We start from the raw sequence: 14718 nt of genomic DNA on the forward strand, positions 1-14718 counted from the left end.
AATAACACTCATGTTATATCACATCAGAAAATACATGGTGAGGGCATGCAATATACAAGTGTAATGCTTAAAATAGTAATACTTCATTTATGCTGTTTAAAATATAAAAACATTTTGTCACATTACAACCACAAACCTTTTAGTATTTTGTGAAGTGAGAATATTTTCCTCTCACTTCACAAAATTAGGAAGTGAGAGGAAATTATACACAGATTTCTCTATTTTTTTTAACTAAGTCATGCTTTTACTCCCCCTCCCCCTTTATCCTCCTACACATAACTAAAATTCAACGCAGTCATCTGATTAAAACAGAGCCCAAAACAGAATTCACCTATATATAACGTATCTTCAGTATAAATCCAGCTGTTCTGCAGAGAAGTTTAAAGCGGTATGGTTGTGCAAAGATAACTCAAGCGTTTGGATATTTCACAGCATTGTTGAATCCTTCATGGAAAGAAACAGGGCCACTAACCTGACACATGGCTGTCCACTTAAATTGACATGCCAGGCATGGAGAGCTCTTATGACAGAAACAGCAAACCTGTTTTTAGTACCACAGGAAGATATGAAGAGATTCACGGATCAGGTGTGAGAATCCATTACACGGACTATTACTATTCAACTATAACTCTCTACGAATCTGGCCTTCATAGAAAGAAGACCAGGACTGAAAGAAAGTCTTAAGTAGTCACATCTACAGTTTCCCTCACAGCAAGTCGGATGAGATGATTAGTGTGACTCTTTGGTCTAAATGCCAAATGCTTTGTGAATCAGAAAAGCAACACACATCACCCTGAACAGCCCATCCCTCTGTGAAGCATGGTAGTGGCAGCCTCATGCTGTGAGAGCGCTTTCCTCCAACAGGTACAGGAAAACTGATCAGAGTTGACTAGAATAGGAGAATTAAATGGTGGGTAATCCTTGATGACAACCTGTTAAAGGTGGCAAAACTCTTGAGATCGAGAGTTGCTCAAAATTCTTCCTTTTGAGCAACACAAGTTTATAGCGTCAACTGTGGCAACGCTTGAAAAATAATCTAATCTAATCCGACTGATGTGGAGCAATTTGGCAAAGGATAAGGACCACAAATTTTAAATCTACTTATGCAACTTGTGGCTATTTTCAGCAAAACAGTTCTACAAAATACTGACTCAGACAGGCTGAATACAAAGACATGCCACACTTTTCAGATTTTAAATGGAAGAATGACAAGAAGTACTTTCACAGTTTTATTTCATAATGTTATGATATAATCTGCTGTTCCAGCCAAGTCTGTGTATGGCAGCCTGTGAAACAGTTAGAGGGGTAGGAATACTTTAGCAAAGCACTGTGTACATAATCCAGTGATTCTAGTTTAAAGGGTACGGCTGACAGCGAATAAACAAAGCTTCCCCAAGGCAACATCCTTTATGAATATTTATTATATCCATCTGAGATATTAACATATTTGCTGGATGAAATATTTGTTCTTGTCTCTTTGCAACGCTCCTTCACTTCATCATCTTCCCGTTTCGCCACTACGCACAGTGTTTTATTTAATTATTTATTCATTGTCCATCTACGGCCAATTTGAAGTGCAGAAGTCTTTCATTTTCCTACAAGCACTTTATTATTGCTCCGTATTGGGTTTTTTAAAACAATAAATATAAATCTTTTATGCTTATTCTTACAAGTGTTTGCAACTTTTAAAACAAATGAGAATCCGCAGAAGCATCCTGCAGCTCAGAGAAGCTTTATTTACACCACTGAACCCAAAGACTTAACCAACGAACCACTCGGCTTGCTTCTGCTTGGTAACCTATCGCTGATAAGAGCCTGACCTGAAAGGGAGGGGAAACAAACTCATCCATCATCCGCCTGGTCGGTCTGAGGCGCCCTCTGCTGGCAGAACTGCTGCATCACAGCACCTCCCTCTCACACAGACAGATGTTCGTCAGCGCACGTAAAACCGACCAGCCCCCCCAGAAAGATGCGCAAGGTGACATTTGTTTCATCTACTTTATCATCATCATCATCATCATCATCATTTTTAAATAAACAAAAGCGAATCAAATTAATTTTGATAGAAAATCTAAATGAAATGTAAATTCTTTTCTTGTATTTGAGTACCAGCAATAAAAAGGTATACAGTTTTGCACAAACACCAACTGTTGAAATAACAATAGTTGTGATAAAAAAAAGAGCTCTCAAAATAACAATAAAAATCATTCATGTGTTTTTATTCTAAAGCATAATAAACAAAACAAGCAATTCATTCTCTATCTTAAGTTTTTGTTTAGAGGTTTCTATCTAACAAAAAAAAAATGTCACTGATGATAAAAACGTATGTCATTATTAACAATCATAGATAGAACATTTAGCCTTTTTTTTCTGCAAACAGCCTTTTGTCAGCACTCTTGAGGCTCGGAGTAGTGACAGTGCAAAGTCTGGCTGCAGCGCGTTTCCTTCCTCCTGACGCATCTGTGGCTGCAGTCTATCGTCTCCTGACCCGCCGATGATCCCCTGCTTCAATGAATTATGCATGAGATCCGGGCACAGATTACCCCTATCAATATGCAATACTCATTACGCTGGCTAAATTGCCACTTAATAGTTATGAATATGTGGAAAATGTCTGGAACTCATATATAGCCCACCACTACTTTTAACTCTTTTTTTCTTTCTTTCTTTTTTTTTTTTTTTTTTACCTGAAATTAGTTGGGTAATACAGCTTCCTACTTCCTTCATTATATTTTATTATTAGTTGCTAGACAATCCGCGATGGGTTCAGGCTGGGATTTCAGCCTAAGTCCAGCTCGCGGTTGTCCGAGACTTCACCTTTGGCCGCTCAGTGACTCCGCGGAAAGGCATAAATCACCCGCTCAAGTTCGCTCCACGGCAGCCCGATTGTGCTTAGAGAGGTTTGTTTTTCCTCCGACTTTTATTGTGATGTTGAAAATAAAGCACTTTATTATGTATGTTTTTCTCATTTGGAAACAATATATTGCCACTAATATTTACCGATGCGCCAAAAACGGAGCAGCACGAGTTAGAAGATCTTTACTGACTGAAACTGACGTGTTAAAATCTGTTCAGGAATCTGGATTTTATTTTAATTAGCAAGACAAACATATCAGCCATACCGTTTTCTCACACAGTAAGAGTGTAGGAGACGCATTTTTTTATTCTCCCTTAAAAGGTACACTATAAAAAATTATTTTTCGAAGCGTATATATTAGTCCATTTAATATGTTTTTTTTTTTTAATCAACTTTGTAAAAGTAGTGCTCAAGTCTAACAATATTAATAACTTCCTTTTGGAAACAAATATCACTTAAGTTTTAAATTTGAAGTGAAACATTAGTTACGTTTGTCATTGTTCTCAGTTAGCAAACAATAAACCTGATTTGTTTATTTAAGTTGTATTATGAATTAATATATCAACTTTGTAAAAAAAAAAAAAATTACATACTGTAATAAGACTTGTGGTCGAGATGGTTTCCATGTTTGGGCAAGAATATAAGAATATCCCAGCTTTAACTATTTTAGGAACAGTGCTATTTAGCATGCTAAAGTCAAACGAGTTACCAACCTGAGCTTCTTAACCGTGAGCTAAATGTTGTCAATTAACAGGACATATTAGCTGTGGTTAGAAAAGAGGCTAATATTCCTTGTTAGAGTAAACAGAAATAGAAAACCAGTAAAGCTTACCTACCTCTGGTAGCAAAGTGACAGCGATAATGCTAACATCATACATGCTAGCAAGCGGTGCTTCCTAAGCCTGTTGTTGCCCTTCATCTTAGCTGTCAGATGAAATGTACTTAAAAACTTTATAAATGTTTCAATTGATCTACACTTTTTAAAAAGCTGAAGGGAATTTAACTACTTTACTGAAATTGCTGCTCAAAGCCACGCAACTACTCTTCAGTGAAAGTTGAACTTCCATAACTTAAACAAGCTTTAAGGTTTAAGTTAGAAATGCTTGGACAGTTTGTAACTTTTACAAAGTTGATATATTCAGTCATGACGTGGCACTTATCAACACACCAGCTTTTCTGGGCTCTGTTGGACAATGAGGCGTTTGTTTTAGGAAAGCAGCATAGCGTCATTATTAGGTATATTCTTATAAAAAATAGTATATAAAGATATTTATGCTATTTAATCCTTAATTTAATCTCTTAGACACAAACGTGTTCTTAGTACTAATTTCTTTAAGAAAGAGAGAACAAAACACGTGAGCAAAATTAACTTAATAGTTTGTAATAATTAGTTGGGTAAGTTGGTTGATGGTTATTTTGTTAAGTGAGTCCAGTTGTTAAATTAAACATTATTTCAAATTAGAAATATTGAACAAAATCTTCCAAAATATAACGTTTTAAATACTTAATCGCCTTTTATTAGACCGTAGCAAGGACTGAATCTAAAATAAAAATAAAGGAATAAACTTTTTTTTTTTTAACTTCCTCGTCGGTTCAAGCTGACTAAAAACATGACTGGACATCTCTTCTTCCCAAGTCCACCCTTTGCAGTCCCATCCATGCAGTTAAGCCGTCACTTTCATTCAAGGTTGTGAATTATATAGTACATTGTCTACTCCCCAAAACCATAAAACCAACTTTATGGACCTCACGTGACTTTTCACAGTCTGTAAGTAATATAGGCCTTTACAATCTTTGGTAAGGAGGTATTTTTTACCAACTTCTGCCTTGCCAATATACCTTTTGAACCCAAAGAAGTCCCTTTTTTTATTATTATTATTACTATTATCATTGTTATTATGAGAGATGGATTTGATCAGGATTTCTCCCGTGGAAAAAAACAAAAACAAAACCAAACTCGTCTCGCTTCAGGGAGTCCAGCAGAGGTAAGTCTGAAAAAGTCTTCTCTTTCTCTTTAAACGGAGGGAAAAGCGCGTTTAAAACGCAACGCCGCCTCATGGGCTAATCATTAATTTGGCTGAAAGTTGATATGCCTTCCTGCGCTAAAAAAAAAGAAAAGAAACAACTCAGGAAAAGTCAGGCAGTTTTTGCTTATTTGCTTTTATTCTAACCGATATTTCACTGCACACGAAATCAACCGAGGGAAAGTTTATTTTTCAAGCGCTATGAGTTCACGTACAAATACAAAAAGCTCCAAAAAGCTCACATCACTGCCTATATCCACAGAATAACCCTTTGCACTAAAAATTCATCACATTGACAGGTTGAATACACTTGCATTGCTTGTTATTCTAAACAATAATAATTAGAATAATAATAATAATAATAATAATAATTTTTAAAAAACGCACAACGTATCCTATAGAGCTACACATTGGCTTGCTTATGAAACTTTTCTATGGATTTTGGCCACAAATAACCATCACTAAAAGCGCTTTACATTCAATGAAGAGCAGCATATGGTTTGGGATTTTTTTTTTCTTCTTCTTCTTGTTTTTCTTCTTCTTCTTCTTTAACTGTACAATGATTTTTTTTACTCCTGTTAGACCGTCAAGAAGTTACAATAAAGAGCTCAACTCTAAGAGACAGAAGAGACAGAAAGAGAGACAAATTCCCAGAATGATATTTACATCTTATTATTATTCTTTTTTTTTTACCTCCCCACCCCCAAATAGGACATCTAAGCTATGATAGTACAACAACAGTAAACTAAAAATGGCATTTTAAGACCACAGAATACTTCTTTTTTCTTTTTTTTTCTATCACAATGGCATGCTGGAAGGTGCTGCGCTTTCAAAAGCTTTACAGTACTCATCATTTTTCTCTCTTTTTTTGGGAGGGCGGGGGGGATATTATTAACACTTTTCTTTTGTTTTTTGTTTGTTCCTTTTTTGTTGTTGTTGTTGTTGTTGTACCCTTGCCTCCCAAAAACAAAGCAAAAAGAAAAAAGTTGCTCAGTTGTGGAAGGCGCTGCCTCCCGTCACAAGGCTCATACTTTTCAGCTTATTGTCCTTCTTCCACTTCATCCTGCGGTTCTGAAACCAGATTTTGATCTGTCTCTCGGAAAGACACAGGGCGTGGGCTATCTCTATCCTCCGCCGTCTGGTTAGGTACCTATTGAAGTGAAACTCTTTCTCCAGCTCTAGCGTCTGGTAGCGGGTGTACGCGGTTCGGGCCCTTTTCCCGTCAGGTCCAGTCATATCTACATTTTGCACACACACACACACAAATAATAAATAAAACTAAAAAAGTATCCAGAAAATTAGCAGAACAACTTTCTAAAGGGGGAGGATACTGCCAGTTTATTTAATTGTTTTTATTCTTATTATTTTTTAATTTTTCTGGGTTTTTTTTTTTTATGATGGAGCATGGGATGGTGCAAAGAGTGGGGGAAAGCATGCACACATGCAAACTGTCAGTTATTACCGCCTTTCCTATTTGCAGCCCTCACAGAAGGCGCGTCCCCATCATTTCTGCGCGCATTTAATCCAGATTTCATGATTTCACTAAGCGGTCTCTCTCAGCCGTGGGTTTCTAAACCTCCGCCGACAAAACAAACAAGCAAACAAGCCCACAAACATCTAACAAATGCTGCCCTGTTTTCCACCAGCCTGCTCACTCATGCAACGCCTGACAGATTAATGGCACACCGGCAGCGTGACATCCCCTCCAAACACAATAATATTAGACGTGTGTGGATATACCATGGCTTATGTGCAGTTTCCGCATCCAGGGGAATATTTGTGGCGTTTGGCACTCATTTGGTGTGGGAGTGGAGGAGGTGGCGTTGGGTTCCTGGTGCTGCTGCTGCTGCTGTTGCTGCTGCGCCCTGGATGCCGCGCCGGAGACTCCGCCGCCACCGCCGCCGCTGCTGTGCGCGCCTTCCTCTGTCTCGGCAGCGACGGCGGCGGCGGCGGCGGCGGCGGCGGCTGCTGCTGCTGCTGCTGCCGCTGCGTCCTCTATCTCCGCGAAGTGCGCGCCCCCGGCTTTGCCGAGGCTGTTGCCACCCGATGAAGAGGTCGCGCTCCGGTCAGAGGGGGGAGAGGGGCTCTTGAGCTCCAGCGGATCCCGGCCGGCCGTGGCGCACGAAGGCGGCACCGAATCCGGGGACGAGAGCGAGCAGTTGGGCGTCTGTCTGTAGCGGGCGTCCGGCGCGAATCCCCGGGCGTCCTCCCGCACGGCGCCGAAGTGGCCGCCGGTGTTGTTGCGGTTCACGGTTAGGTCCATGCCATTGTAGTTGTAGCCGAAAGACCCGGAGTGCATGGTGCCAGGGTCTCTGAAGGAGCCGCTCACAGCGCCGTTAGTCCCATAATTTAGTAACTGATAGTCGGAGCCATTTGGATAGCGCCCTGAGAACGAGTTTACAAAGTAAGAGCTCATTTGCTTGGATTTTTAAAGCCTCGATTTGTAGATCTTTGTCGCTATAATCCTGTGTGCTTGCACGATTTATGGACGCAATCATGAATTATAAGCAATGAAGCCCTACTGTACTTTGCCAGGTATGCGGCCAAATATGGGAGAGCGCTCGGGAATCACGTGCCTTTGTTGACCAGTCGTAAATCCTCACTGATGACTTCAAGAGGTAATTCATGCTCCATGGTTACAAATGATGACGAAATAATGGTCGTTAGGCTCCAGTCAATGGTGCCTCCCCGCTGCGCCCCCGAGAGCCGCGCAGGCAGCGAGCGCCATCTGCTGGAAAGTGGCGGCATCGCTGCGAGGCCGCGCGGAGTCCATCCATCATCTCTGTAAACCGGCTCATAACAACAGGCCACAGCAGGCTCAGGTAACACATAACAGAAAGTTTATCAGCCCCGCTGTTGTCATGTTGCGCTACAGTGCGTCGAACCAGAATTTATTTCACTCTTTGCTTTGATGTTATATCATTTTATGGGCCTTATGGGTGGCATGAACGGCAGCAGAGACGCCACGGTAATGATAATGAGGGCAATAATAATATTTTTTAGGAAGAATGAGAGCAGATTTTGCAGATTTACATCAAAAAGCCTTTATTTTTCTTATATATACAATTCCCCTAAAGAAAATATTGCACACAATATCCAGATGTGCATTGAACACGTGAGACAACAATAAATAACATTTGTACAAATTGAACTCATCGGTAAACAACACGCCTAAAGACTATATCACAGAGTCACATCAGCGCAACTACACAACAAGGGACAAAATAAAAACCTGCTTTAATGGCACTGAGATTAAATAAAGGTGGCGCCCAGCGGGCCGATAGTGATGAGGTAACAACACTGAGAACTATAAACACTGGGTTTTATTTACAGTTTCGCGGTTTGTTGCATAGTCCTCTAAAATAAAGACACGAGCACAAGGACAAACAAACAGAGGAGGACCTGATAAATGCGGACAGAGTCACCGTGCAAATACTCAAAGTCACTCTACACGTCTCTAACGTGGGGTTTCTGCAGCACTTCTTATATCTACAAAGAATTTATACATCATTTTATGTGTACACACGCACACACACCCGCACGCACACACACACACGCACGCACACATTCAAGCGTTTCTTCTTCCGTCATTTTTTTGTCTCAGAGTCCCCTTTGTAGTTTAGCTCTTCTTCTCCGCCTGCTCCTGTTCCTCCTCCTCGGCTGTCTTTGAGGGATTCAGGAGTTTGTTCTCCTTTTTCCACTTCATCCTGCGGTTCTGGAACCAGATTTTGATCTGTCTCTCCGTCAGGCACAGGGCGTGGGAGATTTCTATCCGGCGCCTCCGGGTCAGGTAGCGGTTGAAGTGGAACTCCTTCTCCAGCTCCAGGGTCTGGTAGCGGGTGTAGGTCTGCCGGCCTCTGCGGCCGCTGCTCCCAAATGGGCCTGCAATCCAAAATAAATAAATAAATAAATAAAAGCACGAAAACTAAATTCACCTGCAAATGATTAAAACTACAAAGGGAGATTTAGCTTAGATAAAATAAAACAACAAAATGACAGTCATGATGAAACTTTGCAGATATTTGACTGAAATATGTTTGCGTATTTGTAACGTTTTCTTTCTTGATTTGCGTTTCGCAGACTGCAAATATCTTACTAAGACGATATTTTGCAAAAGAAAATCTATATTTTATAGTAGGATATCATTTCCCCCCCCCCCCCCCCAAAAATGACGCAATATAGTCCATCCATGTAGAATCATGTAAAATGACATTAAATCGACCAAGTGTGGGGTGAACTCACGTTGTTTACATTTTAAGCTATATATCTTCTAGTGCACGTTTCTGACAGTAATGCACTGTGGGTAACTATGAAAATCAACCTGCTGTAAATTATCTCGATCACTCGTCGTCATGTGCATTTTTCTGTTATTTCATGCATGCTCAGTTGGGTTTGTTTTTATTCGTTCATGCATATATATATATATATATATATATATATATATATATATATATATATATGCTGAAAACCTGCGATTTCATTCTATAAATAATACGTCGTTTAGTTCTATTCTATTCTATTCTTTTCTATTCTAATATGATACTTGAAGAATTTTTGTGTTAAAATCTGAAAAGGACCATGTGACACGGGCTTGGTGCAGGCCCAGTCAGTGCGTGCGTTGCTGGGTGCGCGCGTGCAGTCCGGTGTTTGCGGTCAAAACTGCGATAACGCACGAAGATCAGCACATACAGTCCTTATCTAGTCTTCTGTCCTGCTTCCACGCGTGCTTAAACTTTGCAAAGTTGATACATAAAAAAATATATTTTTTTTAAATTTTTATTCTTAACATAAGTGAGGTTAAAAAAAAAAGGAAAAAAAAGGAGCGCGCGCACTCACCGGCGGAGCAGGCGTTCATCCTCTGCATCCAGGGGTAGATGAGAGTGGAGGACTTGTCGTCGATGCTGCCGCTCATGCTGACAGCTTGCTCCGCGCACTCCGCCTTGCGCTGCTGGTGCTCCTGAGTGACGAACAGCGGCTGCTCCTCGCGGCCGCTCGAGAAGGCGCACGAGCCCTCCGCGTCTTTGTAGAAGGTGCCCACGGGGTTGTAGTCGCACGGCGCTCCGCCGCCGGCGGCAGCGCGGCCGTAGATGGCCGCCGCCGCCGCCGCGCCCGACTGCTGGTAGTAGGAAGCCGGGTAGACCTTCTCCTGCATGTTGGCCGCTCCATACGTGGCCGCGTTGGAGTAGTGCCTCAACGGGTCCGTGTATCCCGAGGAGTAGAGCGGTATCTGACCCAGGAGAGAGTCCTGTCCTCCCGGTAGAGACACGGGGAAAGTTGAGTTAACGAAATAGGAACTCATTGGGTGGACAACGGGGTGTATTTACTCCGGAGGAATATGATTTGTTGTCTTTTATAGTCCAAGTGCTTTTGCCATTACTTTATCGGAGATTTGGTTTTTGCTGAAAGGGGGGCTGTGAGGTGCCACCGGATACAGAGGGGAAGTGTACCATCTGATCAACCTCTGGCCAATCACCGCCGTCTGTGCTTGCACTATTGCACCCATGGGGGGCTCTTGTTGCGCACAGGAGTCCCCGGTGAATCGAAATGAAGCGCTCGAGCCAGTCGGTCTTTACGCGCGCTCACATAAAGGCACACTTTAACTCACAGAATTGCACAATTAACAAAAAGAATCATACAAACAAAAAAGAAACACACCATTTGTTAGACCCAAAGCACGTGCAGGTATAAGCAAATATCAAAACAAAACAATTATCTCTGCTTTACTCTCCCCTCTCAATTTCCACTTCCGCCCTATTAATTAACCCACTTTGATCAGAACCAGGGTGGTTAAACACTTCATTCTCAACGCAGCGTCTGAACAAGCAGCAACTGACTGGTCTCATCTCACGCTTTCGTTTCCCTAAAGGTGCGCGTCCCCTGCTGATGTGTCCAGATGCGACTCTGACGTGCAGGAAGCCGCACGCAGGAAGGACTCGCTCAAGCGCCATCATCGTCACCACCTTCATCCCCATCACAATTAACACACACCGACCGAGTGCACGACCGTCCCACAGGTTTAATAAAAGAAAAGGTGGGCTAAGTTTCAGGTATGTGCATCGCTTCGCCACATGTATCGGCGTTTGCTCGCCTGATGGCAACACAAATGTCAAGATTGCAGCAGATCAAACAACTAAGTCGTTGCGTTTTAGTTCGTTTTAATCTTGTGGGTCAAATCCTTCGCTCTCAGATGAAAACATGCGGATTTTTGCAAGTTGAACAGAGGAGTAAATAAGTAAATAATTAAATAAATAAACAAAGAAGAACACTCAAGTCAATCCACGCAGTTAAATGCTAATTATTTAAGTTTATTCGAAAGGGAGAATAACGAATATCTAATATTTATCACAAAATTAATCAGAGCAACATTTGCAGCAGGTTTAGATTTTCGCTTATATAAAAAAAGCCTCCTTCTCTCTCTCTCTCTCTGTCTCTCTCTCTCTCTCTCTCTCTCTCTCTCTCTCTCTCTCTCTCTATATATATATATATATATATATGTATATATATATATATATATATATATATAACTTCATTTTTTGTTTGTTAGTTTTTTTTAAGAAAACTTATGAAAAAACAATCGAATAAGATTTTTCTGCATTACATCCAATGAACTTTTGTTTTCTTTAAACATTTTTGCAAGTGTATTGTTCAGACTTTAAAGGGAAAAATTATATATTTTAGCATGTTTTAGTGGACGTAAAATCCTAAACATTAATAACTGTTTTGTAAAAGCATGAAAAGATTCTTTTTTTTTTTTCTATTTTGAATCAAATTTTGAATCAATTTCTGGTTCTGGAAATAACGCATCGACGCGCAGCGGAGGCGCCACTGCAGATGGAAACAAATAAAAATAAAAATGCATTCAGGAAACCGGAAAAGATGTGAATTTAAAATCAGAAATAAGGCAGACAAAGGTTGATTTTTGTCCAAAAAGAGATCGAAACTGCTGTGAAAGACAAAAGCGCAATGAGGAAACGGTGGTGCGCCAAATCACCAAAAAGGCTCTAAACGTGTTTTCCTGAAATAAACAAAGCAACAACAACAAAAAAACGGGGGAACAACAAAACACGATATAAAGAAACAGAACAAGTTGTGGGCAAATTAGGTTAATCTCAAATAAGAGACCCAGTGGTGGCGCGGGGCCTTCATGACCCTCATCTTTACCTTCATCATCATCAACAAAGTCAAGCCTGTGGCCTACAGCCACAAATTTCACTCCGTCAGACTCCGAAAAGGGCCTCAAAAGCCAAACCTTTGCTGCAATTCCCCCTCATTTCAGCAGACAGATGTCGGCGGTTGGAGGCGCTGCAGCACCTCGGGGGTTAATCAAAGTAAGCAGCTGCGTGATAAGAGCACCAACAGAAAGAGAAAACACGCTCGCCGAATAACTGCCCTTTCTTAAAGGGGAGCTTTTCCCCTTCCCCAGTCATGTAAACACCAGGCCTGCAGTGACAGCTCAGCCGCAGCAGCAGCAGCAGCAGCAGCAACAGCGCAAATCAGAAGCAGGGTGCCCTTACCTTTGTTGATAATCCATCATCACCAGCGTGGCTGCCACTCCGCTGGAGGTCCTTTCGCTTCCCCCCCACACACACACGCACACACACACACAAAAAAAATCTCCACTTTGCCTAAGTGACAACTTGAAAGTAATCCCTCCATCCAGAAGTGTGCTGATCCCTCATTTCCAAAAGCCACAGAGGTGCAGCTAGATGAACATGGCGCACGATGGAGCAAGAGGCGCCATCATCCCTCCAAAAAAAAAAAAAAAAAAAATCACACAGCGAACAACAATAACAGCTTCACCTACACGCGTGTTTCAGCTCACGGAAGACTCGGGAAAACCAAACATTTAAAAAAAAAAAGAAAAAAAAGGTTGGGACTGTGAAACAAACTGTTATAGGTGAGTGAGCGGTGCAAAAAACAGCAGCTGCATTATAACCTCATGGGGAATAAGTTCCCATTCCTGCTGGCCACATGACCGCCACGAACCAATCCCAGAGCCGGACGAGTCGTAAACTTCCACGGGAAAGTTGTAAATTTTCATAAACCGCAGAGGGGTTTTTTTTGTGCTTTTGGACGAGGTTTCCCTTCGCCATGTTTGTTCTTTTCTCTCTTTTTTGTTGTTACAAAGCAGGAATGTTTGGCAGTAAAGTGACATTAGAAAGGAAAGTGGAGATGTTATGAGGTGTACAGGAGGCGCGCTTGATTCCTCTGCTGCTGTGTGAAAGGTTTGTTTACCTTCTTAGAGCTCTGCTCTGGACTCTGTGCGCCAACAAATGCGTCACAACTATATATATATATATATATATATATATATATATATATATATATATATATATATATATATATATATATATATATATATATATATATTGCTTATTAAAATTATTTGTTGTTTAATTTACGATGTAAAGATATTTGTGTTTAGAATTAAACTACATAATAAAAAACAAAACATATATATATATATATATATATATATATATATATATATATATATATATATATATATATATATATATATGTATATATTCACAAACACAGAATTACTGGGTTTTTTCAAAAACTGAAGACATTTTCAACTCAATTACGTTCTGCAGAGAAAATGTAAACAAACATTTTCCCCAAAAATTTAAAAATAAAACTATCACTACTGGCTCATTTATGGGACAAAGTCTGAAAGAAATTTCTTTTTTTTTTTTTAAAGTTCTTGTTCTTTTCAGGTCTCATTTCCGTTTTTGCTTTAGTCAGAGTGCATCTTTTCCGCTGGCCTGCTGGTGTTTTTCAGCACTAAACGAGGATTTCCGACGTTTATAGACGCAATAAAACCATAAATTCCTTGAGTGCCTCTAGTAATTAAAAACTCTAAAAAAAAAGAAGGACTCAGTATCTATTTATTTATTGAAACAAGAAGTTAAAAAGGGGAAAAAATGGATGCATTAAAGGCATTCCGAACCAAAGTTGTGCATTAAATCTTTTTTGAGAACTCCCCCTGAAAAATAACGAGTGAAAAGGAATTGATAAAATTAGCCTAGTTTTCTCCTAGAGGCCCACAGCTGCGCGGGGATAGTGGCGCATTCAGCTTAATAATAAATTCATAATTATGATAAACAGACAGCGAGGCCTGCACACATTTCTGCTGCAAATCAACCAAACAGAATATAGAGATGTTTAAAATGCACCTTTTTTTTTCCCTCCACCAATTTTATCAGAAGTTTGTTTTGCTCCAGTCATTTACAGAGCTCTATGAAATCACCTTTTGGGTTTTATTGTTTTTATAAATTGCGGAATTTTTGATTATTTTTAACAATTTTTATAGAACCATCTAAATCTTTTTGTTTTTACTTTCTTGTTATTCTATTATTATTATTATTATTATTACTAATAATAATCTCTGTGTTTTCCATTTGTAAAGCAAACAAAGATGTTTTTTAAACTGTATGGCCTTTAAAAACAACGTGAAGAAGAAAAAAATAAATTTAAAAATTTCAACAACAAAAAAAAATAAAATTTAAATATTTATCTTAAATGCATTTATTCTCATAGTTATCTTTTTGGAAAACAATGACATGTATTTTCTTACAATTAGAACATTCAAATGTATAATCAAATTCATTAATTAGTCTGTTAAAACGGTTTCAATGGTGATTTTCAAGCATTTTTATATTGTCTTGAGTGGCAAGCAGAACATGTGACATCCATGTGGTTGTTTTTAAAGAATTATTTTAAATTAATCAAATAACACTTCAAGAAATTTTCTGATTTCAATAACCCAGTTTCTTTATTTAAAATGTTCTCAAATTAAATACATCTCTCTTTTTTAATATAGCAGATAACTGA

At 39.8% G+C, this 14718-nt stretch overlaps 2 protein-coding genes across 2 annotated transcripts; both read right to left on the reverse strand.

Annotated features, from left to right (window-relative positions):
* Nucleotides 1-4998: 4998 nt before the first annotated feature.
* hoxb5b (homeobox B5b) lies at nt 4999-7470 on the reverse strand. Its single transcript, XM_032573442.1, has 2 exons — nt 6622-7470; nt 4999-6119 (listed from the first exon to the last, which is right to left on the reverse strand). Exons 1-2 carry the CDS (start codon nt 7295-7297, stop codon nt 5872-5874), a joined length of 924 nt encoding a protein of 307 aa, XP_032429333.1. The 5' UTR covers nt 7298-7470; the 3' UTR covers nt 4999-5871.
* Nucleotides 7471-7909: 439 nt separating this feature from the next.
* On the reverse strand, nt 7910-11288 carry hoxb6b (homeobox B6b). Its single transcript, XM_032573515.1, has 2 exons — nt 9718-11288; nt 7910-8763 (listed from the first exon to the last, which is right to left on the reverse strand). Exons 1-2 carry the CDS (start codon nt 10178-10180, stop codon nt 8501-8503), a joined length of 726 nt encoding a protein of 241 aa, XP_032429406.1. The 5' UTR covers nt 10181-11288; the 3' UTR covers nt 7910-8500.
* Nucleotides 11289-14718: the final 3430 nt, after the last annotated feature.

Source organism: Xiphophorus hellerii, chromosome 10 (genome assembly GCF_003331165.1).
Source record: "Xiphophorus hellerii strain 12219 chromosome 10, Xiphophorus_hellerii-4.1, whole genome shotgun sequence".
NCBI classification, from domain to species: Eukaryota; Metazoa; Chordata; class Actinopteri; order Cyprinodontiformes; family Poeciliidae; genus Xiphophorus; species Xiphophorus hellerii.